Raw genomic sequence first — 23,139 nt, 5'->3', positions numbered from 1 at the left:
AAAGACACAAAATGACCAAAAAGACACAAAATGACCAAAAAAGACTCAAAATGACCAAAAAAAGACAAAATGACACAAAAAAGACACAAAATGACACAAAAAAGAAACAAAATGACCAAAAAAAGACAAAATGACACAAAAAAGACACAAAATGACCAAAAAAGACACAAAAAGACTAAAACACATTAACACATGAACACTTCAACACAGTGGAGACAGAGCTGACTTCCAAAATGATTTGGCGACCCCCAGAAATCATCTCGCGACCCCAATTGGGGTCCCGACCCCCAGGTTGAGAATAGCTGTTTTATATAACAGTAACATTTCACACGTAACACAACCACCAGGCTTGTCTCACGCTGCTGAGAGAGAACATAAAGAAGGAAAGGAAGTTCATGAAGTCAACAACACCCACAGAAAGGCTCCATTGTTGTCGGCTCTCTCACTTCGAGGCCACCACAGAGATCAGGATGCACACATCATGCAATCTGAGAGAGGATCACATCACACGCTCACCGGTCTAAGTGGAGCTTCTGGGCTAGGAGCTGCCAGTCCTTGCCCTTGGCGTTGGCAGTGTCGAAGGTGGCACAGATCCTCTGGCGGATGGACGAGGGGATTTTGAAGGCCCTGGGCCCCGTCTGGGACGTGATGGTGCAGTCTGTCTGCATAAAAAATGGAACGGACTCCTTTTCTGTCTGCTGGAAGAGAACACAAGCAGACTAGAATAAGACCGCATTCTGCAAATGTGGCTTTGTGCTTGCAGTAACCTGCTCGGACAGCCAGATGGACGAGGTTTAGTGGGTCAGGACCATTCAGCTACGGTGGCCCTGAAGGGCAAATCACAACGGCAAATCAGAAAACACAACAACAGTGTTTTTTTATTTGTTGTTGTGTTTTTTTGATTTGTTGTTGTGTTTTCTGATTTGCCGTTGTGATTTGCACTTCAGGGTCACCGTAGACAGGTGTGTTCAGCGTTTAAAACATCAGTGTATGTTGTGAATTAATTTGAAGATGTATTAAATATCAGACATATAGCGGTTTAAATATGCATCAAATATGTTTGATATTTGATAAACACACAGAAATCTGACCAACAGTCACAGTCTCTTTACAGGAAACTTCTGCTTGATTGAGATATGAACAGCTCTGATTTGGGAAATCCCAAGTGTGCTCTTATATTAAAAGTGGAACATAACAGGAAATTACAGGACGTTGAACCTTAGTTACAATGAAACAATGACACACGAACCTGCAAAGGGTGTTGTCTCGCTCAGTGTTGTTCTGACTTTTGTATTCGTCTATCATCATTGACATCTGAATCTGTTTTTGATACTTGCAAAATAAATCCCGCACAAGGCTGTAATTCGAATCTACTTGGTCGTCAAGTGTTTTTCTTTAAAGATTTTCTATGACATGTATAGACTAGTCTATGACATGTATAGACGACAAATGAATAAGATAAAGGTGGGAGCCTCTAGTGTTGCAGATAGTGCTGCACTGCAAAAAAAACTACTAACAAAAAATAAGAAATAAATAACTAGAATTAAGCAAATACATGTTGAAACAAGTAAAATTTTCTGCCAGTGCAGTAAGTAAATTCTTATTGTATGAAATACAATAAAAAATATCTCTGCACTGGAAAAACCAATGATAGCAATAAATACAAATTATTATTTTGAGCAATTGTGGCTTGAATAGCCCGACTGTAGTAACATTAAAATAAGCCAGAAATACTTGAAACTAACTCGTTTTAGTGGTAGAAAATGCTTTTGAAATATTATTCAACCTACATGCAACTAAAACTCTCAACTGGAACCAATATTTTAGGTAAAAACTCTAATAATTAAATAAGCACATAAAGCTATGGTCAGTAGGTAAATTATACTCAAAACAATATAATTAAGATACTATTGCTAGATAGAAGAAGAAAATACTTGGTAAGCTTCATGTTTTTTGCAGTTTGGCATTTCTCAAAATTAAGCCAACACACAACCACAAATCTATTTTGAGCAAAAACACACTCAACTCTGTGCTGCATTGCATTAATGCATTTTTGTCCTGTTCTTTATTATCAGCTTCTTGGTTTAATCTATTCAAAGGTCAATGCAACAGTTAAAAGACTTGATTTTGAGACATAAAACCTGTGCAATGAAAACATTCAAGATGGCACTGCATGTCGTTTTTTATTCCAAATTCACTTTTCCTGCAGAGCACTGGAGCAGCAGTCACCAACATGAGCCATTAAGTTTCCATCACAGCAGAAAATGAAACAGAATTTCCAGAAAATTGGCAGAAGAAAATGCTAATTGATCTGGGTTCCTATTGTGTGAAGGGGTTGGTTTATTGAGATTTTAAAAAAGGACACAAAGGGATGACGTAATCAAAAGAGCTGCAGTCCAACCTCTATTCAAGCTATTATTTAAACTACTACAGCTGATGCTGTTTGAGGTTTTTGTAGAATATACTGCATTGCAGAAATATTCACTTTTCACTCAAGTGAGGCGGCAGAGCTACTGGAAGGAATGGAAAAATATTCCTTCTAGTTTGGGTTATGTCGGTTGTGTCTCAATTCAAATAAAATGCAATGCTTGGAGTTAGTTTGAAATTGAATATTTCAATAACTGACGGAACTAAACAGGACATATGCACTTTTTCGTTTTCAGTTGACTATATTGCAAAGGGTTAGCACAGTAGTTAAGATCACCCAAAAAAGAAAACAAAATGACCAAAAAAAGGAAACAAAATGACCAAAAAAGACAATAATGAGCAAAAAAGACTCAAAGTGACCAAAAAGACTAAAACACATTAACACATGAACACTTTAACACAGTGGAGACAGAGTTGACTTCCAAAATGATTTGGCGACCCCCAGAAATCATCTTGCGACCCCAATTGGGGTCCCGACCACAGGTTGAGAATAGCTGGGTTAGCAGATTAGCACACTCTGTTTTATTAAGGTTTTAGACAACAACCCAACCTTTATCAAAGTAGTGTCATAAACTCACCGACCACTTTATCAGGTACACCTGTTCAACTGCTTGTCAATGCAAATATTGAATCAGCCAATCACAGGGCAGCAACTCAAATCATTTAACCATGTAGACCTGGTGAAGACGAGCTGCTGAAGGTCAAACTGAGCATCAGAATGGGAATGAAAGGTGATTTAAGTGACTTGGAACGTGGCATGGTTGTTGGTACCAGTCCAGGTCTGAGTATTTCACCAACTGCTGATCTAACAACCATCTCTAGGATTTGCAGAGTATGGTCTGAGAAAAAAAAAACAGTTGAACCACTCGTTAGAACCAAGGTCTGCAGAAGAGCATCTCTGAACCCACAACACGTCCAGCCTTGAAGCAGATGGTCTACATCAGCAGGAGACCGCACCACCACTTTATTAGATACACCTTGTTAGCTGATAAAGTGGTTGGTGAGTGTATGTTGATACTAAACCATGCACTCGTTTTTGTTAAAAGTAATGCAAAAGTACTAGTAGTTCAGTCTTTTAAAAAAATGCAGTACAAAGGGTAATTCTTATAAAGAATTTTTAAAGATTGAAGTACCTTTATTTACCTTCACAGAAGCACATTTCATTATAAATAATGCCACAAGTGACCAATGTGCATTATGTTGATGAGATGAGATGGGGGTTGTTGGTTTCCAGTAACGGCCCTGAGGCCAGAGCTGGTTGAGGGGCCGAAAGCAGATAAGATTGGAATTGTTGGATCGTATCGGAGACCAGAATGGACAAGAAGAGTAGTCGTGTAAATTGAATGCGGCCACACTGCAAAAAAGCCAACTTGTATTTTTTGGCCTTAAACAGTGATTTGAATTGGTATAACTTGGAAATATAAATTATTGACATTTAGGGCAATAATGTAAGTTAGCACAACAAAGGAAGCCAGTTGTCTGCTCAAAAACAAGTTGGTGAGTTGTTGTTACTTATATCTTTAAGTTGGGGTTCACAACAAGGGACAATAGTTCTGATAACTCTTATTTCTTTGTTGGGAAATGCAGGAAAGCGGTGAAATTTGGTCATTAGCGAAAGCTAGTGGCTAACTGATGCTAGCGGCTAACTGATGCTAGCGGCTAACTGATGTTAGCGGCTAACTGATGTTAGCGGGTAACTGATGCTAGCGGCTAACTGATGTTAGCGGGTAACTGATGCTAGCGGCTATCTGACGCTAGAGGCTAACTGATGCTAGCAGCTAACTGATGCTAGCGGCTAACTGATGCTAGCAGCTAACTGATGCTAGCAGCTAACTGATGCTAGCGGCGCTGCTTGTTACAGCTACAAGAGTAGACATTAGCGTATCAATGCTAACTCAAAATTGTGGTCGCAACATTAGCTGACATTTCATAGCGGCGTTACAATCGTGCCAATTCAGCACATTGCAGAAGTTAGCAGAAGTAAGGATTAAAAGTTATTACAATGTAAAATTATAAGTTAGTACAATTTACAGTTGAGTTGACAAAAATCTGAATTCAGAGTTGAGCAAACTCAAAAAAACCAAAACTTAAAATATTTAGTTTAATTGTCCAACTTAAACTTTTATCGAAGTTTGTTGCCTTGAAATTTTGAGTTCACCCAACTTTTCTTTTTCTGCAGTGCACTCGCCCTATTGCCCATTTGCCTCTGAAATGCCGTCAGCTGCTCCAAGATGTTATCCATGTTGCGGTTTATAGTCACAGTCTGAGTGCCAACAGCTCCGCCCACCGCTTCAATCAAGTCGGGCAGCTTTATGGGGCTTCGGGACAGCTGTCACCGTTTTCTGTATTCTTTGATAAACCAGGGCAATGCTTAATCCAGTCATCAAAAGACCTGTTTCATGGTTCTGGATAGGTAGATATCTTCAATATCCTCCACGGAGAGAGCCTCCAGGCCCATAACATGGGCTGCCAGAAGATGGTGTCAATTGCGCTGAGAGACCAGTTGATCAAATCCATGATTTTTAGTTTTGGAGAGCAGTGCAGAAAGAGTCTCTCAAAGTATAAGACAGTAGACAAGACGAGACGAGACGAGAGGAGGCGAGACGAGACGAAGCAGGGAAGATAAGAGAAGGGAGAGGAGAGAAAAATGTGCCTGCCTTCGTTGAGAGCCAAACAAGAAGTTTTTATGCTTTGTCCTAATTGGCTGAAGTCTGTTTTACACTGCTGGTATATTTAAGATCTTTTTTTTTTAATATTCTTCACAGAAATAGGTGGCAGACGATCAGTTTCTGTGGTAGTTGCATCAAATGATGCACCAACTATTACTAAGATTTTCTGTAAAATCTGATTGATTGATTGTCTTTATTTCGAATATGCAAGCAAGTAAAAAAAACAACCAAAAAAACAAGTTTAAATATTAATAGATGAATAAAAAAACAAAACAAAAAAGCAAAAAAAATTGAGAAAACAGACACTTTCTGCAAGCTCGAAAGGGAGTAGGAAGAAGTAAAAAAACTTATCGAGTCCTACCCCTTAACGGGTCTCTATATCTATATACATATATATATATATATATGAATAGTCAATATAGTCACATACAAATATTATAAACAATTATATATATACTATAAACAATTTATATTACATTGTAAATACCTATACATGTATATTGTAAATTACTACATAAATATAAATATTATAAACATAAATACAATTACTATGTGTATTACAAAACTACAGTCTACATATGTCCATGTTACAGAGGCTTTTATAAATTTCTGTACTCTGTTTATAAATCCAGGAATCTGTGTGTGTGTGTGTGTGTGTGTGTGTGTGTGTGTGTGTTTGTTATTCAAGTTTCTGGACAACCATTCTTGGGATTAACGTCACACTTGGCGGGTGTGTTGCTGAGGACCCAAGGACGTGCAGTGCTGATTGTTAAAGCTCATATTGTTGCTAAAAGATTAGTAATAGTGTTGCTGTGCAGAATACAACAGAATCACAACCGACCGGATATCACACACAGAGTGACAGTGTGTTTCCTTTTGCTGAATGGACACAACCTTTAGTAATCACTGTCCCACTGTTACATTTGACTATATAACGTTAGTCTGCCAAGCTTCTGAAGTAATTTGAGTTCACCATCAATAACAATAGTCAGATGAAATCCCTCGATAAACAGAATGACATTAAATGTTAGCCTATGAATATAACATCAACTTAATTAATATCATATAACAAATGTTGTTGAATCGCTGCAGCTAAATCTTAGAACCCCAATCAGCTGTGTACGCTGAATACATTTTATGATTTTTTGTTTTTATTGTATTCATGCAAATCAGATTCAGTTTTTCAATGCCATGATTCAAACTGAACAATACAGATTCAAATCATGTGATTCAAATTCAGTTTTTAATGCTATTATTCAAGTTAAGCAATTCAAATTCAAATATAAATAATTCAAATTCAGTTTCTGGTGGCTCATATTTCAGCCCATAAGTTTTTTTTTTTGTCATTTTAAGTCATTCTTAGCACGCTGATGTATGTATGATTTTTTGCTTTTATTGTATTCATGCATATTTTATTTATTTTATTTTGTGCGGGCAGTACATTTTACATTTATTTTATATATTTTTATCCCATTTTTAATTTATTTTATCTTATTGCATCTTACTGTTCTATTGTTTACTACATCTCTTTATATTGTGTTATGTATTTATTGTTTGTGCAGCACTTTGGAAACCTTGTGTTTGCTAAAATTGTGCTATAATATAAATAAAGTGGATTGGATTACATCCTATTCATTCTGCAACAAATCACTCCAATTACTCATCAATTATGATTATATTACATTATATACAAATACAATTTACAGGCCATATGATAGGAGACTAAATAAAAAGAGCTGCTGAGAGGTAAGAGATTGCAGATTTAAATAGATCAGATTAAGTTTGAATTGTTTCATTTACAATATACACTACTGGTCAAAAGTTTTAGAACACACCAACTTTCCCAGAATTTAATTGAAAATGATGCAGTTTAATGTCTCAGTGTACTCTGAAATTAATGCACATTTGCAACATTTAAGCATGAACATTGAGCATGATAGTATTTTGAAAGTAAAAAAAAGATTCAAAATCACATTTTATGTTGGACTAACGGACTAAAAAAAGTCACAAAATGACCAAAAAAAGACACAAAATGACAAAAAAAGACACCAAAAGACACAAAATGACTAAAAATAGACACAAAATGACCAAAAAAGACACAAAATGACTTACAAAGACATGAAAAGAATTCAAAAATGGACAAAATAGCCCAAGACTCCATAGAGTTAAGTTGTTGACCCATTTCTTGTTCCCTGAAAAAGGCCTACTTGTATCATTCTGAAATGTACATTATTTTCCAGTTTTGGTTAAGCTTACCTTTTTTTATTTACCTCTGGCAGTTCACCACTTACCTTTGGACCCTTTCAAGCTGTTCATTTGACTTGAACTGCTTGAATTTCAATAAAAAACTGGAAAAATTGGGGTGTTCTAAAACTTTTTACCGGTAGTGTATATTTATTTATCGATAAATCATGAAGTGGGTACATCTATGAAGTTGTTTGGCTGAGCATAAAACTGCATGTTGCACCTGCCCCAACAGGGACTGCACTAGTTCCTTAAAATGGTAATGTAAGTTTAATATATGTGTGTATATGTGTGTGTGTGTGTGTGCGTGGTGTTGATTTGATGATGATTTCAATTCCACTCACAGCCTCTATAAATGCTTTTATTTCTCCCTCCTATCCGTCAAGTCCCAACTAATCATGAAGGTTGTATTAAAACAAACCATAAAAAGTGATTGCGAATAATATTTCCGCTGCATCTGACTGTAATACCAGAGAAGAGTTTAAATAGTGTTGGTGGCCTTGATGTAGGACAAGCACGCCTGTGACTTGTTGTGAAAAAGCAGTAGAGTAAAATCAATGAGAAACACTCTCTACTGGCTTAACAACTGCTGTCAAGGTGCTCTTGAGTGAGGATTTCTACTCCTCGCTGCTCCAGTGGAGCTGCTCAGCGGCTGACAGAAGACTTGTTACAGCGGGCAGCTCCCAGGTGTTACTGCATGTGAATGTGGTGCAGGCTATTTGCTGGAACACATGTCTCCCTGGACGGATAAAGGTTAAAAATCTGTGCGGTAAATACGGTGAACAGCTGGATCTCTGTTGTCTGTGGATCTCTGTTTTTTTGGTCATTTTGTGTCTTTTTTGGTCATTTTGTGTCTTTTATTTGTAATTTTGTGTCTTTTTTGATCATTCTGTAGTCAATTTGTGTCTTTTTTGGTCATTTTGTGTCTTTTTAGGTCATTTTGTGTCTTTTTAGGTCATTTTGTGTCTTTTTTTGGTCATTTTGTGTCTTTTTAGGTAATTTTCTGTCTTTTTTTGATCACTCTGTAGTCAATTTGTGTCTTTTTTGGTCATTTTGTGTCTTTTTAGGTCATTTTCTGTCTTTTTTGGTCATTTTGTGTCTTTTTTAGGTCATTGTGTGTCTTTTCTGGTCATTTTGTGTCTTTTTTTGATCACTCTGTAGTCAATTTGTGTCTTTTTTGGTCATTTTGTGTCTTTATTTGGTCATTTTGTGTCTTTTTAGGTCATTTTGTGTCTTTTTTGGTCATTGTATGTCTTTTTTGGTCATTTTGTGTCTTTTTTAGGTCATTTTGTGTCTTTTTAGGTCATTTTGTGTCTTTTTTTTGATCATTCTGTAGTCAATTTGTGTCTTTTTTGGTCATTTTGTGTCTTTATTTATTTATTTATATACTGACTTAACAACGACGCGAAGGTGCTCTTGAGTGAGGATTTCTACCTCCTCGCTGCTCCAGTGGAGCTGCTCAGCAGCTGACAGAAGACTTGTTACAGCGGGCAGCTCCCAGGTGTTACTGCATGTGAATGTGGTGCAGGCTATTTGCTGGAACACATGTCTCCCTGGACGGATAAAGGTTAAAAATATGTGCGGTAAATACGGCGAACAGCTGGATCTCTGTTGTCTGTGAAAAATGGGTGAATTCATTTTCAGTAACAATGAAACACCATAAATGTATATATCAGCTAAAACTGTATTTTTCACTCTTTTTTTAAAAATACATTACTGTAAAATGTATAAATACTTTTTCTCACTGTTAAATGTACTAAACACCATATCTCTAACAAAAATATACTGTAATATTTATGATAAAATCTTTAATTTATGCTGCATTTCTAAAGTATTTCCTTGTCAATTATATGGCAGAACAGCGTTTCTTTTGATGGAAAAACTTTTTATTTTTTATAGAAAATGTGGAATAAAATGGCAATCTTAAACAGGAAATCAACAGTGCCAATATCTATTTACCGTAATATGAAAAAAAAGTTGCACCGTATTAATTACGGTAAAGGTCATTTTGTGTCTTTTTTTGTCATTTTGTGTCTTTTTTTGGTCATTTTGTGTCTTTTTTTGGTCATTTTGTGTCTTTTTTTGTCATTTTGTGTCTTTTTTTGATCATTCTGTAGTCAATTTGTGTCTTTTTTTGTCATTTTGTGTCTTTTTTTGTCATTTTGTGTCTTTATTTGGTCATTTTGTGTCTTTTTTTGTCATTTTGTGTCTTTTTTTGTCATTTTGTGTCTTTATTTGGTCATTTTGTGTCTTTTTTTGTCATTTTGTGTCTTTTTTTGTCATTTTGTGTCTTTTTTTGGTCATTTTGTGTCTTTTTAGGTCATTTTGTGTCTTTTTTTGTCATTTTGTGTCTTTTTTTTGTCATTTTGTGTCTTTTTTGGTCATTTTGTGTCATTTTTTGGTCATTTTGTGTCTTTTTTTGTCATTTTGTGTCTTTTTTTGATCATTCTGTAGTCAATTTGTGTCTTTTTTTGTCATTTTGTCTTTTTTTTGTCATTTTGTGTCTTTTTTTGATCATTTTATGGCCAATGTGTGTCTTTTTTGGTCATTTTGTTTCCTTTTTTTGGTCATTTTGTTTCTTTTTTGGGTGATCTGAACTGTGTGTGTGAGATTGTGTTCAGTGAGCGGGGGTCGCGGACAACATGCATGTTAAATTGGGGGTCACGACTCAAAAAGGTTCAGAACTACTGGCTAAGGCAATTATGCTATTAGGCTAACGAACTGTATTTCTCAACTAGATCTCCAACCTAAACGACAGAATAGACGGTTTGTCAATACCACCCATAACGACACAATAAATATACATAAATGCCAGAAGTGAAGTAGTTACGATGATGACTAAGTGCTATAAGCGATATTTATGGGAATGCAGGGAAAAGCCTGCCTTTGATGTATAATTAATTTCCAGAGAACAGGCACATCTCCAGTGGAGCTGCTCAGCGACTGACAGAAGACTTGTTACAGCGGGCAGCTCCCAGGTGTTAATGCATGTGAATATGGTGCAGGCTATTTGCTGGAACACATGTCTCCCTGGATGAATAAAGGTTAAAAATCTGTGATGTAAATACGGTGAACAGCTGGATCTCTGTTGTCAGGCGGCTTAGCCAAATAAAGGGGACATGTCGGACAAAAGCACCACATTTTTCCACATACTCTCTATCACTATAGGTTTAAATTTTTGGTAGGAGCCACTTCATCAAGATTGTGGATCGGAAATGGCAGCCATATAAAGTCTATGAGAAACTCTATATCTTCCAAGCCAATTAGAAGGTCAATCTTGGTGTCAAAATATACATTTTCTGTGTCATGAATCATTTAAAGCTATTGAGAATATCACTAGATAATTATTTGATCAAATAGATATGTTCATTTTCACCCACACTGGTAGGTGTTCAAGTGCTGGGTTAACAACTTAACTCTATGGAGTCTTGGGCTATTTTGTCCATTTTTGAATTCTTTTCATGTCTTTGTAAGTCATTTTGTGTCTTTTTTTAGTCATTTTGTGTCTTTTGGTGTCTTTTGGTCATTTTGTGTCTTTTTTTTGGTAATTTTGTGTCTTTTTTTAGTAATTTTGTGTCTTTTGTCATTTTGTGTCTTTTGGTCATTTTGTGTCTTTTTTTCATTTTGTGTCTTTTTTTTTAGTAATTTTGTGTCTTTTGGTGTCTTTTTTTGTCATTTTGTGTCTTTTTTTAGTCATTTTGTGTCTTTTGGTGTTTTTTTTTGTCATTTTGTGTCTTTTTTGTCTTTTGGTGTCTTTTTTTAGTCATTTTGTGTCTTTTTTGGTCATTTTGTGTCTTTTTTTTATCATTTTGTGTCTTTTTAGGTCATTTTGTGTCTTTTTTTGGTCATTTTGTTTCTTTTTTTGGTCATTTTGTGTCTTTTTAGGTCATTTTGTGTCTTTTTTTTGGTCATTTTGTGTCTTTTTTTTGTCATTTTGTGTCTTTTTTCGTCATTTTGTGTCTTTTTAGGTCATTTTGTGTCTTTTTTGATCATTCTGTAGTCAATTTGTGTCTTTCTTGTTCATTTAGTGTCTTTTTTTGGTCATTGTGTGTCTTTTTTGGTCATTTTGTGTCTTTTTTTGGTCATTGTGTGTCTTTTTTAGGTCATTTGTGTCTTTTTTAGGTCATTTTGTGTCTTTTTTTTGGGTCATTTTGTGTCTTTTTTTGGTCATTGTGTGTCTTTTTTGGTCATTTTGTGTCTTTTTTTTGGTCATTTTGTGTCTTTTTTGGTCATTTTGTGTCTTTTTTTTGTCATTTTGTGTCTTTTTAGGTCATTTTGTGTCTTTTTTTGCTTTGCTGGAACACATGTCTCCCTGGACGAATAAAGGTTAAAAATCTGTGCGGTAAATACGGTGAACAGCTGGATCTCTGTAGTCTGTGAAAAATGGGTGAATTCATTTTCAGTAACAATGAAACACCGTAAATGTATATATACAGCTAAAACTGTATTTTTCACTCTTTTTTTAAAAATACATTACTGTTAAAATGTAAAAAATACTTTTTCTCACTGTTAAATGTACTAAACACCATATCTCTAACAAAAATATACTGTAATATTTATGATAAAATCTTTAATTTATGCAGCATCTTCTAAAGTATTTTTCTTGTCAATTATATGGCAGAACAGCGTTTCTTTTGATGGAAAAACTTTTTATTTTTTATGGAAAATGTGGAATAAAATGGCAATCTTAAACAGGAAATCAACAGTGCCAATATCTAATTACCGTAATATGAAAAAAAGTTGCACCGTATTTATTACGGTAAAGTTCATTTTGTGTCTTTTTTTTTTGTCATTTTGTGTCTTTTTTTGTCATTTTGTGTCTTTTTAGGTCATTTTGTGTCTTTTTTTGTCATTTTGTGTCTTTTTTTGGTCAATTTGTGTCTTTTTAGGTCATTTTGTGTCTTTTTTTGATCATTTTATGGTCAATTTGTGTCTTTTTTGGTCATTTTGTTTCCATTTTGTGTCTTTTTTGTCTTTTGGTGTCTTTTTTTAGTCATTTTGTGTCTTTTTTTTTTAGTGATTTTGTGTCTTTTGGTGTCTTTTTTAGTCATTTTGTGTCTTTTTTGGTCATTTTGTGTCTTTTCTTAGTCCTTTAGTCCAACATAAAATGTGATTTTCAATCTTTTTTTACTTTCAAAACACTATCATGCTCAACAAAGAATTTTAAATGTTTCAAATGTGCATTAATTTCAGAGTACACTGAGACATTAAACTGCATCATTTTCAATTCAATTCTGGAAAAGTTGTTGTGTTCTAAAACGTTTGACCAGTAGTGTATGTGAAGAAAGAAAGAAAGAAAGAAATGAAGTGTCCTCTTTGCTCTATTAATACACAATGCAAGCTCAGGAGAGCCGGCCCTGCTGTCAGTGGACACACTCCAAGAAGGTTACATAAAGGTTGAGCCACAATGTGAATTGTCCGCCCCCCCTCCTGCAGCACCAGAGCCTCACCTGGGCCACAGCTGTGTAGACCTGCAGAATCTGCTCTTGGCCTTTCACCTGTCGCACACTGATTTTGCAGGAGAGCTGAGCGGTGGCAGGGCTGAATCTCTCCAGAGAGAAGGCACAGTGCAGGGGCTGCTGGTTGCTGCACCACACTTGGGGGAAGGAGAACTCCTGAAGGAGAAAAATGAGGCACATCAGGAGCATAACATGGTACACAGCAATGTTAACGAAAGAGATGATTCAGCTCCTTGTTCTACACGTGGCATGCACAGACACTCACACACGGCAAGATAAAAGGTAGGAGTCGGCTTTGAAGTGTAAAAGATTCAAAGGCTTGATGTATTTATGCTAACTATTGTTGAGGCCAGCAAAAGGAAATCCATTAACAAATACTGCCCGATTCCAGTGTACGGTAACTAATAGCAGAGGCAGCTTTTGGACTAAGTACTATAAGCGATATTTATGGGAATGCAGGGAAAAGCTGCCTTTGATGTATAATTAATTTCCAGAGAACAGACACACCTGCAGGGAAACGTCCTTGACCTCTGCTAGACTCAATCTGACATGTTAAAAGAGACCTGTTAATGATTTTTTTTTTTTTTAAGTGTTAAATTTAACACTCTGTCAGTTAAATTCACACTCCTGATTTTGCTGTGGTTAGACATTGAAAACAACTTGGTCAAGCTTAGACAAGTAAGACAACTTGGTAATTTATATGTTAGAAAAAAATGCAAGAAATATTCTGGCTAAGTCACTTTTATTTATTATTAAATCAATTTTTTCTCTTATTTTTTATGCAAACTTGTTCACACATCTGGTTGAACTTACTCTTACAATATCAATTCAAAATACCAATGTGCTTGTTAAAAATAGCGTTTTTTTTATTGTTTTCCGAAAACGTTCAAATATGGCTTAGACCAGCTGTTCTCAACCTTGGGGTCGGGACCCCAATTGGGGTCGCGAGATGATTTCTGGGGGTCGCCAAATCATTTTGGAAGTCAGTGTTTGTTAATGTGTTTTAGTCTTTTTGGTCACTTAATGTCTTTTTTTTGGTCATTTTGTGTCTTTTTTTGGCCATTTTGTCTTTTTTTTGTCATTTTGTGTCTTTTTTGGTCATTTTGTGTCTTTTTTTGGTCATTTTGTGTCTTTTTAGGTCATTTTGTGCCTTTTTTTGATCAACCTGTAGTCAATTTGTGTCTTTTTTGGTCATTTTGTGTCTTTTTTTTAATCATTTTATGGTCAATTTGTGTCTTTTTTGGTAATTTTGTTTCCTTTTTTTGGTCATTTTGTTTCTTTTTTGGGTGATCTGAACTGTGCATGTGAGATTCTGTTCAGTGAGTGGGGGTCGCGGACAACATGCATGTCAAATTGGGGGTCGCGACTCAAAAAGGTTGAGAACTACTGACATAGGCAATTATGCTATTATAAGGCTAACGAAATGTATTTCTCAACTAGATCTCCAACCTAAACGACAGAATAGACCGTTTGTCAATACCACCCATAACGACACAATAAATACACATAAATGCCAGAAGTGAAGTAGTTACGAGGATGACTAAGTACTATAAGTGATATTTATGGGAATGCGGGGAAAAGCCTGCCTTTGATGTATAATTAATTTCCAGAGAACACACACACACCTGCAGGGAAACGTCCTTGACCTCTGCTAGACTCAATCTTACATATTAAAAGTGACCTGTAAATGATTTTTAGCCAGGACCGCGGCATTAAAAGTGGCGGCCTGTGCACCTGCTGATGACTTAACCCTTGTGGCTTTGATCTTGGCTGCACGCTGCAGCTCACAGCAGCAGATAATGGAGTCTGGCAGCGATAGCGGAGCAGGAGGAGGAGGAGGAGGAGGAGGAGGAGGGGGAGGAGGTGATGGACGTGGAAAGCTCGGATGCTCTTTAGCACTAAAAGCTGACTTGATGTATGGCGCGATGCTCGGCTATTATTCTACACCTGCTCCACCAAAGCAGGTTCAGCGTGTCTGCCTGCCATCCCGAGGCCCTCATAAATAAGGCCGTGGAGGGGGAGGGGGTCTTTGAAACAGAGCTTTCACACTGCATTCAGGTCTTTAAGCACCACGGCGTACAGTGGGGACACAGCTCAGCTGCTGTGTAAATGACAACAACAGGTACAAACACTGCGCTGCATCCATCTAATACTGTTTGCATCTTAATGCGCCTGCAAGCAAAACAAACATGAAGCTGTTCATCTCAAGTCACGTCCGTCTTTATGATCCTCTACAGCAGTAGTTCTCTCCCTTTTTGAGTCGCGACCCCCAATTTAACATGCATGTTGTCCGTGACCCCCACTCACTGAACACAATCTCACATGCACAGTTCAGATCACCCAAAAAAGAAACAAAATGACCAAAAAAAGTAAACAAAATGACCCAAAAAGACATAAAATGACCAAAAAAAGGAAACAAAATGACCAAAAAAGACAAAAAATGACCAAAAAAGACAAAATGAACAAAAAAAGAAACAAAATTACCCCACAAAGAAACAAAATTACCAAAAAAACACAGAAAATGACAAAAAAAGACACAAAATGACCAGAAAAGGAAACAAAATTACCAAAAAAAGACACAAAATTACCAAAAAAAGACACAAAATTACCAAAAACAGACACAAAATGACAAAAACAAGACACAAAGTGACAAAAAAAGACACAAAACGACTAAAAAAAGACACAAAATGACCTAAAAAGACACAAAATGACCAAAAAAGACACAAAATGACCCAAAAAAGAAACAAAATTACCAAAAACAGACACAAAATGACAAAAACAAGACACAAAGTGTCAAAAAAAGACACACAATGACTAAAAAAAGACACAAAATGACCAAAAACGACTAAAATTTACCAAAAAAGACAAAATTAACAAAAAAAGAAACAAAATTACCAAAAAAAACACACAAAATGACAAAAAAGACACAAAATGACCAGAAAAGGAAACAAAATTACAGAAAAAATACACAAAATGACTTAAAAAAAAGACACAAAATTACCAAAAACAGACAAAAAATGACCAAAAAAGACACAAAATGGCCCAAAAAAAGAAACAAAATTACCAAAAACTGACAAAAACAAGACACAAAGTGTCAAAAAAAGACACAAAATGACTAAAAAAAGACACAAAATGACCAAAAACGACTAAAAAAATGACCAAAAAAAGAAACAAAATGACCAAAAAAGGCACAAATTGACTACAGAATGATCAAAAAAAGACACAAAATGACCTAAAAAGACACAAAATTTGCATTTTCACAGCTTAGCTGCTGTGCAAATGACAACAACAGGTACAAACAGCATCCAGCGACTGCTGCGCTGCATCCATCTAATACTGTTTGCATCTTAATGCGCCTACAAGCAAAACAAACATGAAGCTGTTCATCTCAAGTCACGTCCGTCTTTATGATCCTCCAGAGAGGAATGTGTGTGACAGCAGGATGAACACTAAAAGAGCAGTTGTAAAGCACAAAAAGGTGAACAGAAACACAATATAAAGCCAGTCAAAACCAAATGAATGTCACGAGGAAGAGGAATTATTATCATGAACAGGCAATTACTAAGTGGCCTTGAGAGTGGGACTTAGTGGAGATGACTGCACATATGGATGAGACTTCACTATACAGAAATAGAACACATGTACACTCAAAAAAATAACTTATGGAAATAATTTCCACCTAAATAAAATGCTTTAATTGAGCGAGAAACAGGTTTGTTGAGTGAACAAAATGTAAATATGTTGGGTCAACATGATGTATTTGCGTTACTGTTAATTAATTACCAGGTCAGTCCAACTAGATTTGTAAGGGTAATTGTAACATACTAATGTAATTTTCTTGGGGTTTAAACGTGTATGACATTATTAAGAGTTACTTAATTTAATAGGGTAGTTACAACTACTTTTTAAAATAGTGAAGTACATGAATTAATTGTGCTGAGCCAACAAAACAGTTTTAAGATTACCTTTATCATATGAAAATGAACATAATAGCAATTATTCAGGAAATAAATATTATATTCAGCAATTGAATTAGGTTGTTTTAACAGAAAGTATTCTAGTAAATTTTAAAGTGTTGCATTTTATGCTAAAACTACATGTTTTAAAACTGTTCAACCACAAAACATCATTTTATTTAGTAGAAGCTACATGTTAGACTAAGGAAAAGGTAACAGACACCAAGTGTCTTCAATCATGAAGGTTGTTTTCTTAACCTAGCATGGTAGTAACACTTAGCATTTCACCAGTTTACACTGCAAAAAAGGTGTCTAAAACAAGATAAAAACAGTGAATCTAGAGGAAATGATCTTGCTGCATGGACGGATAATTTACCTTGACAAGATTTCATTAATTAAGGTTATTAAATCTAGGAAAAAGCATGTTGAATGCCTAAAATAAGAAATTAACTCTTTAAACAAGATAAATGATCTAACACTTCTAAATGTTAAGTTTTTTTTATCTTGGTAAGAACCAAATAATCATCAGGTCACTCTGCTCGGGCCAGTTCATCACTGCTGGCAGCTTTCATTTATCTGGTTTTAAGAGTTAATTTCTTATTTTAAGTGTACAACAGTCTAGATTTAACAATCTTAATTTAATAAATATTTTCAATAAATTATCTGTCCATGCAGCAAGATTATTTCCCTCAGATTCACTGTTTTTATCTTGTTTTTAGACTAAAAACCTTTTTTGCAGTGTAGCATTCAGCTAAAGCAAACTCAGGCTCATTGTAACTGTTTTCTTCTGCCACCCTCAATTCAACTTAAATGCACCCTGTAGAAAAAATAAAAACAACAAATATATTCATAGAGACAACTGTAATGAAACACCTTCTTTCCTCCATTAAGTATTTGTCGCTTGTTCTCGGATTTAGTCTCTTTTTCCCACTGCAGCTTTCACACACAGCGCTGCCATTTCAGCATTTATTTATTAGATTTGGAACACACGCTGTCGACAATGCAATGAAAAAAAAGTATCAAGTTTATATCCACATTGTGATACATGGTCTTAGATTTTGGATATGGGAATATTGCAAGGATTTTCCAGGATTTCCAGGTTGCAAACCCGCTTACCAGACTATTCTAGTCATTATATCCACACTACTGATGATTATGTAAATGCTTTGTATAGTCAACCCTACAACATCACTGCAATATCCATATTGAGGCATTTGGGGAAAAAAATATGTGATATTTGATTTTCTTCATATTTCCCAGCTCTAACCCAGGCTAGTTTGCTTGCCAAAACATTAGTTTCACTATTTAGACACACAATGCTACCAGGTAGAGTTCACTCAGTGCACTGTGGCTGATAAAGTTAATCGGCACTGTTCTACAGTGTCAAACTGCATATAGCAATATAATATGCTGAATAAATGCAATAGTTTATATGCAATATAAACTGAAGTTTACGGTGAACTGTAAATATACAGTAATTTACTGACAAAACTGTATTGTGTTGTAAATTTACAAGAATACAGTAATGTAATGCACAATTTGCAATGGAGTACTACCAAGAGTGGCACACTAGTACTACGACAACCTCTCATCAATAGACAGCGTGAACACGAGTTCACCTAGCACCTTAGTGCAGTAGTTCTCAACCTTTTTGAGTCGCGACCCCCAATTTAACATGCTTGTTGTCCGCGACCCCCGCTCACTGAACACAATCTCACAAGCACAGTTCAGATCACCCAAAAAAGAAACAAAATGACCAAAAAAAGACACAAAAAAGACACAAAATGACCAAAAAAACCCCCACAAAATGACCAGAAAAGACACAAAACTACAAAAAAAACCCCACAAAAACAAAAAAAAACAAACAAAATGACCAAAAAAAAAGGAAACAAAATGACCAAAAAAGACACAAAATGACCCAAAAAAGAAACAAAAGTAACAAAAAAAGACACAAAATGACAAAAAAAACCCACAAAATGACCAGAAAAGACACAAAATTACCAAAAAATGACTAAAACACATTAACACATGAACACTTTAACACAGTGGAGACAGAGCTGACTTCCAAAATGATTTGGTGACCCCCAGAAATCATCTCACGACCCCAATTGGGGTCCCGACCCCAAGGTTGAGAACAGCTGGCTTAGTGGGACATTGGTTAAGGTTAGACATTTAAAACAACTTGGTTAAGGTTAGACAAGTAAGAACCTACACAGCACAGTGTTGTTTTTTCAGTGTTAATAATTTTGAGTTGGTGGGTGTTGATTTTGGAGTTGTGTTAACACTTGTAGTGATCACAAAGCTCTGCCAGCGTTGTTACATCATTGACCAATCGATTGATTGAAGAGTAGGGATCTCTTCTGACACTATTTCACGTCTTGTCAGTTGCTGCCATGGTTACCTGACATGTGGTAAAGGGTTTGATGCTCCACAGGAACTGGGGAACATCTTGGATGGACACCTGGAGGCTGAAGGTGTTCGCTCGGAAAGGCAACATCTTTGGCTCCTCGAGAAGCTGACCTCCTCTGCTCCTCTCTGCAGCCACCACTCCCTAAGGAGGAGGAGGAGGAGAAGAAGAGGAGGAGGAGGAAGAAGAAGAGGAGGAGGAGGAAGAAGAAGAAGAAGAGGAGGAAGAGGAAGAAGAGGAAGAATAAGAGGAGGAAGAAGAAGTGGAGGAAGAAGAATAAGAGGAGGAAGAAGAGGAGGAACAGGAAGAGGAGGAAGAAGAGGAAGAAGAAGAGAAACAGGAAGAAGAGGAGGAAGAAGAGGAGGAGGAAGAAGAAGAAAAAGTGGAGGAGGAGGAAGAAGAGGAAGAAGAAGAAGAAGAGGAGGAAGTAGAGGAAGAATAGGAAGAAGAACGGGAAGAACAGGAAGAAGAGGAGGAAGAAGAAGAGGAGGAAGAGGAAGGAGAGGAAGAAGAGGAAGAGGAGGAAGAAGAGGTGGAGGAAGAAGAAGAAGAGGAGGAAGAAAAGGAGGGGGAAGAAGAAGAGGAGGAACAGGAAGAGGAGGAAGAAGAGGAAGAGGAAAGAGAGGAAGAGGAGGAAGAAGAAGAGGAAGAGGAAAGAGAGGAAGAGGAGGAAGAAGAGGAGGAAGAAGAAGAAGAAGAGGAGGAAGAAGAGGAAGAAGAGGAGGAACAGGAAGAAGAGGAAGAAGAGGAGGAAGAAGAAGAGGAGGAAGAAGAGGAGGAAGAGGAAGGAGAGGAAGAAGAGGAAGAGGAGGAAGAAGAAGAAGAGGAGGAAGAAAAGGAGGGGGAAGAAGAGGAGGAACAGGAAGAGGAGGAAGAAGAGGAAGAGGAAGGAGAGGAAGAAGAGGAAGAAGAAGAGGAGGAAGAAGAGGAGGAACAGGAAGAACAGGAAGAAGAGGAGGAAGAAAAGGAGGGGGAAGAAGAGGAGGAACAGGAAGAGGAGGAAGAAGAGAAAGAAAGGAAGAGGAGGAAGAGGAAGATGATGATGAGGAAGAAGAGGAGGAAGAGGAAGAAGAAGGAGGAGGAGGAGGAAAAAGAGGAAGGAAAGGGCTCAGAAAGAAAGGGGAAAAGGAAAAGAAGAAAATGAGAGGAATGAATAATATGAATCAGATGAGATAGAGGAGGTTCTCTACCTGAGCATGTTATCATGAACACCTGTTGTAAACCCTTTCCTCTGTCTCATCCACACGTTGACTCACAGAAACATGAACACAGAAACATGCTGCCAGGTGACGTCAGCTCTCAATGAAGAAATAATAAAACCCCAAATTTGCAGCCTCAACTCAGCAGATTAAGACTCGACTTTAATGCCGTGGAAACGTGTGCGTCTGGGCCAAACGTCCATCTCCCAAATTGAATTTGTGATGATGAAAGAGCACTTTGATTGTGGCTCGCAGGTATTCATCTGTCATCATTGTTCAGTGTCCCGGTGGGATGGCTCTGTGTCTGGCCCATCTATCCTGAGCATCTCAATCACAAAGGAAGAGACAGGAGCAGAGCTGTGACTAATGCCAGGCCACGCTGATTGATTCTGTCTGTGCATGTATCAGCATGGTTATGTGTGCGTGTGCACATGGTTGAGTGTGTATGCACTTTAACACGTGTTTGCAGAAAAGCGTGCCCGTGGCGACGTACTGCATATGTTATCACTGTAAGTGTGAAAACATCAACTGGTGGAAAAATACAGATGAAAGATGTTGATGTGAAAAACAAATATAGCACCACAAAAAATGGTGTTCCTCTTTGCCTCTGCACTGCAAAAAAGCCAACTTGTATTTTTTGGCCTAAAACAGTGATTTAAGTTGGTAAAACTTGGAAATATAAATTATAGACATTTAGGGCAATAATGTAAGTTAGCACAACAAAGGAAGCCAGTTGTCTGCTCAAAAACAAGTTGGTGAGTTGTTGTTACTTATATCTTTAAGTTGGGGTTCAAAACAAGGGACAATAGTTCTGATAACTCTTATTTCTTTGCTAACTGATGCTAGCGGCTAAGTGATGCAGCGGCTAATTGATGCTAGCGGCTAACTGATGCTAGCGGCGCTGCTTGTTACAGCTACAAGAGTAGCCATTAGCGTATCAATGCTAACTCAAAATTGTGGTTGCAACAATAGCTGACATTTCATAGCGGCGTTACAATCGTGCCAATTCAGCACATTGGAGTTAGCAGAAGTAAGGATTAAAAGTTATTACAATGTAAAATTATAAGTTCAAAAATCTGAATTCAGAGTTGAGCAAACTCAAAAACAAAACTTAAAATATTTAGTTTGATTGTCCAACTTAAAATTTTATCGAAGTTTGTTGCTATTAAATTTTGAGCTCACCCAAATTTTCTTTTTTTGCAGTGTGTCGTTCAAAAATGTTCAACACTAAACAGCTGGACAACGTTGGATTTCTTTGGTTTGTCCATACAACATGTACACTGCAAAAAAGCCAACTTGTATTTTTTGGCCTAAAACAGTGATTTAAGTTGGTAAAACTTGTAAATATAAATTATTGACATTTAGGGCGATAATGTAAGTTAGCACAACAAAGGAAGCCAGTTGTCTGCTCAAAAACAAGTTGGTGAGTTGTTGTTACTTATATCTTTAAGTTGGGGTTCACAACAAGGGACAATAGTTCTGATAACTCTTATTTCTTTGTTGGGAAATGCGGGAAAGCGGTGAAATTCGTTCATTAGTGAAAGCTAGCGGCTAACTGATGCTAACTGATGCTAGCAGCTAACTGATGCTAGCGGCGCTGCTTGTTACAGCTACAAGAGTAGCCATTAGCGTATCAATGCTAACTCAAAATTGTGGTCACAACATTAGCTGACATTTCATAGCGGCGTTACAATCGTGCCAATTCAGCACATTGCAGAAGTTAGCAGAAGTAAGGATTAAAAGTTATTACAATGTAAAATTATAAGTTAGTACAACTTACAGTTGAGTTGACAAAAATTTTGAGCAGTCTCAAAAACAAAACTTAAAATATTTAGTTTAATTGTCCAACTTAAAATTTTATCGAAGTTTGTTGCCTTGAAATTTTGAGTTCACCCAACTTTTCTTTTTTTGCCGTGCAGCTAGCTTGGATCTGTGATAAGGTTCCATCGTTTGAACTCATTGGAAGCTGTCTGGAGGCCATGATTGAAGTTTTGTGTAGACTGTGATTGTGGCTGATCTGCTGTCTGACACATCACACGCCATTGATGTGTCTCAGATCATGTTTTACAGCTCAGAGAGTGTTGCAATGGCAGCCAAGGATGAGAAATCCAGAATTGTTAAGTCGGACGAGTTATTTTGGGAGTGCAGGGTTCCAAACGTTCTGTAAAAGACAATGACAGTGTTGGGTATCAGCCCTCTGATCTGAGATTAAAGAGTCCTTTGGGTCCTTTTTAAAACAAAATAAAACAAAAAACACAAACTTGTAGCAACTTTTGGGACCTCTTTCTTCTCTTTTAAAGATAGTTGCTCATATTTCTCAGTGAATATGCTCACTGAGAAATATGCTCATGTGGCTGTATGGAGCCTGAATGAAGAAGGGCAACAGCACATTCAATCAACCAATCAGCAGCCAAACAGAAACTAGCTGTCAACACTAATCACTGATCCCAACTGTTGGTCCAGGGAACTTCCTCTACTGGTTTAACTTAACTGTTATATATTTATTCAATGGTGTAGGAACAGCCATGGTGCGTTCGAGAGCATGGGACATATGAAAACTGAATGGAACTTAGTACAACAAACAAATTAACAACAGGTGAACAGCATGGGCTTTCTAAAACTAGCAACTTTTTGAAGAGGCTTGAGATACTTTCCATTAAGGATGGACAACGTCATCAACAGAACAGAAACTAAGTGTAAAAGTCTAACATACAAGCCTGTGTATTTTAAAATATAAACCAATTGAAGCAACAGATTCCTCTTTGTGCTGTGTTGACT

At 36.7% G+C, this 23,139-nt stretch overlaps 1 protein-coding gene across 1 annotated transcript in view; it reads right to left on the bottom strand.

Moving 5' to 3' along the window:
- The window catches only part of unc5db (unc-5 netrin receptor Db), a 392,579-nt gene that overhangs the window by 4,072 nt on the left and 365,368 nt on the right, over nucleotides 1–23,139 (bottom strand). The window contains exons 14-16 of the mRNA XM_059338101.1: nucleotides 19,157–19,306; nucleotides 12,791–12,955; nucleotides 517–695 (exon numbers count right to left, since the gene is read on the bottom strand). Coding sequence (XP_059194084.1) covers nucleotides 517–695; nucleotides 12,791–12,955; nucleotides 19,157–19,306 — 494 coding nt within the window. The remainder of the gene's footprint in view (nucleotides 1–516; nucleotides 696–12,790; nucleotides 12,956–19,156; nucleotides 19,307–23,139) is intronic.

The sequence above is a fragment of the Centropristis striata genome, chromosome 7, assembly GCF_030273125.1.
Source record: "Centropristis striata isolate RG_2023a ecotype Rhode Island chromosome 7, C.striata_1.0, whole genome shotgun sequence".
Lineage (NCBI taxonomy): Eukaryota > Metazoa > Chordata > Actinopteri > Perciformes > Serranidae > Centropristis > Centropristis striata.
The sequence above is the reverse complement of the archived record's forward strand: the minus strand, read 5'-3'. Positions and strand labels throughout refer to the sequence as shown.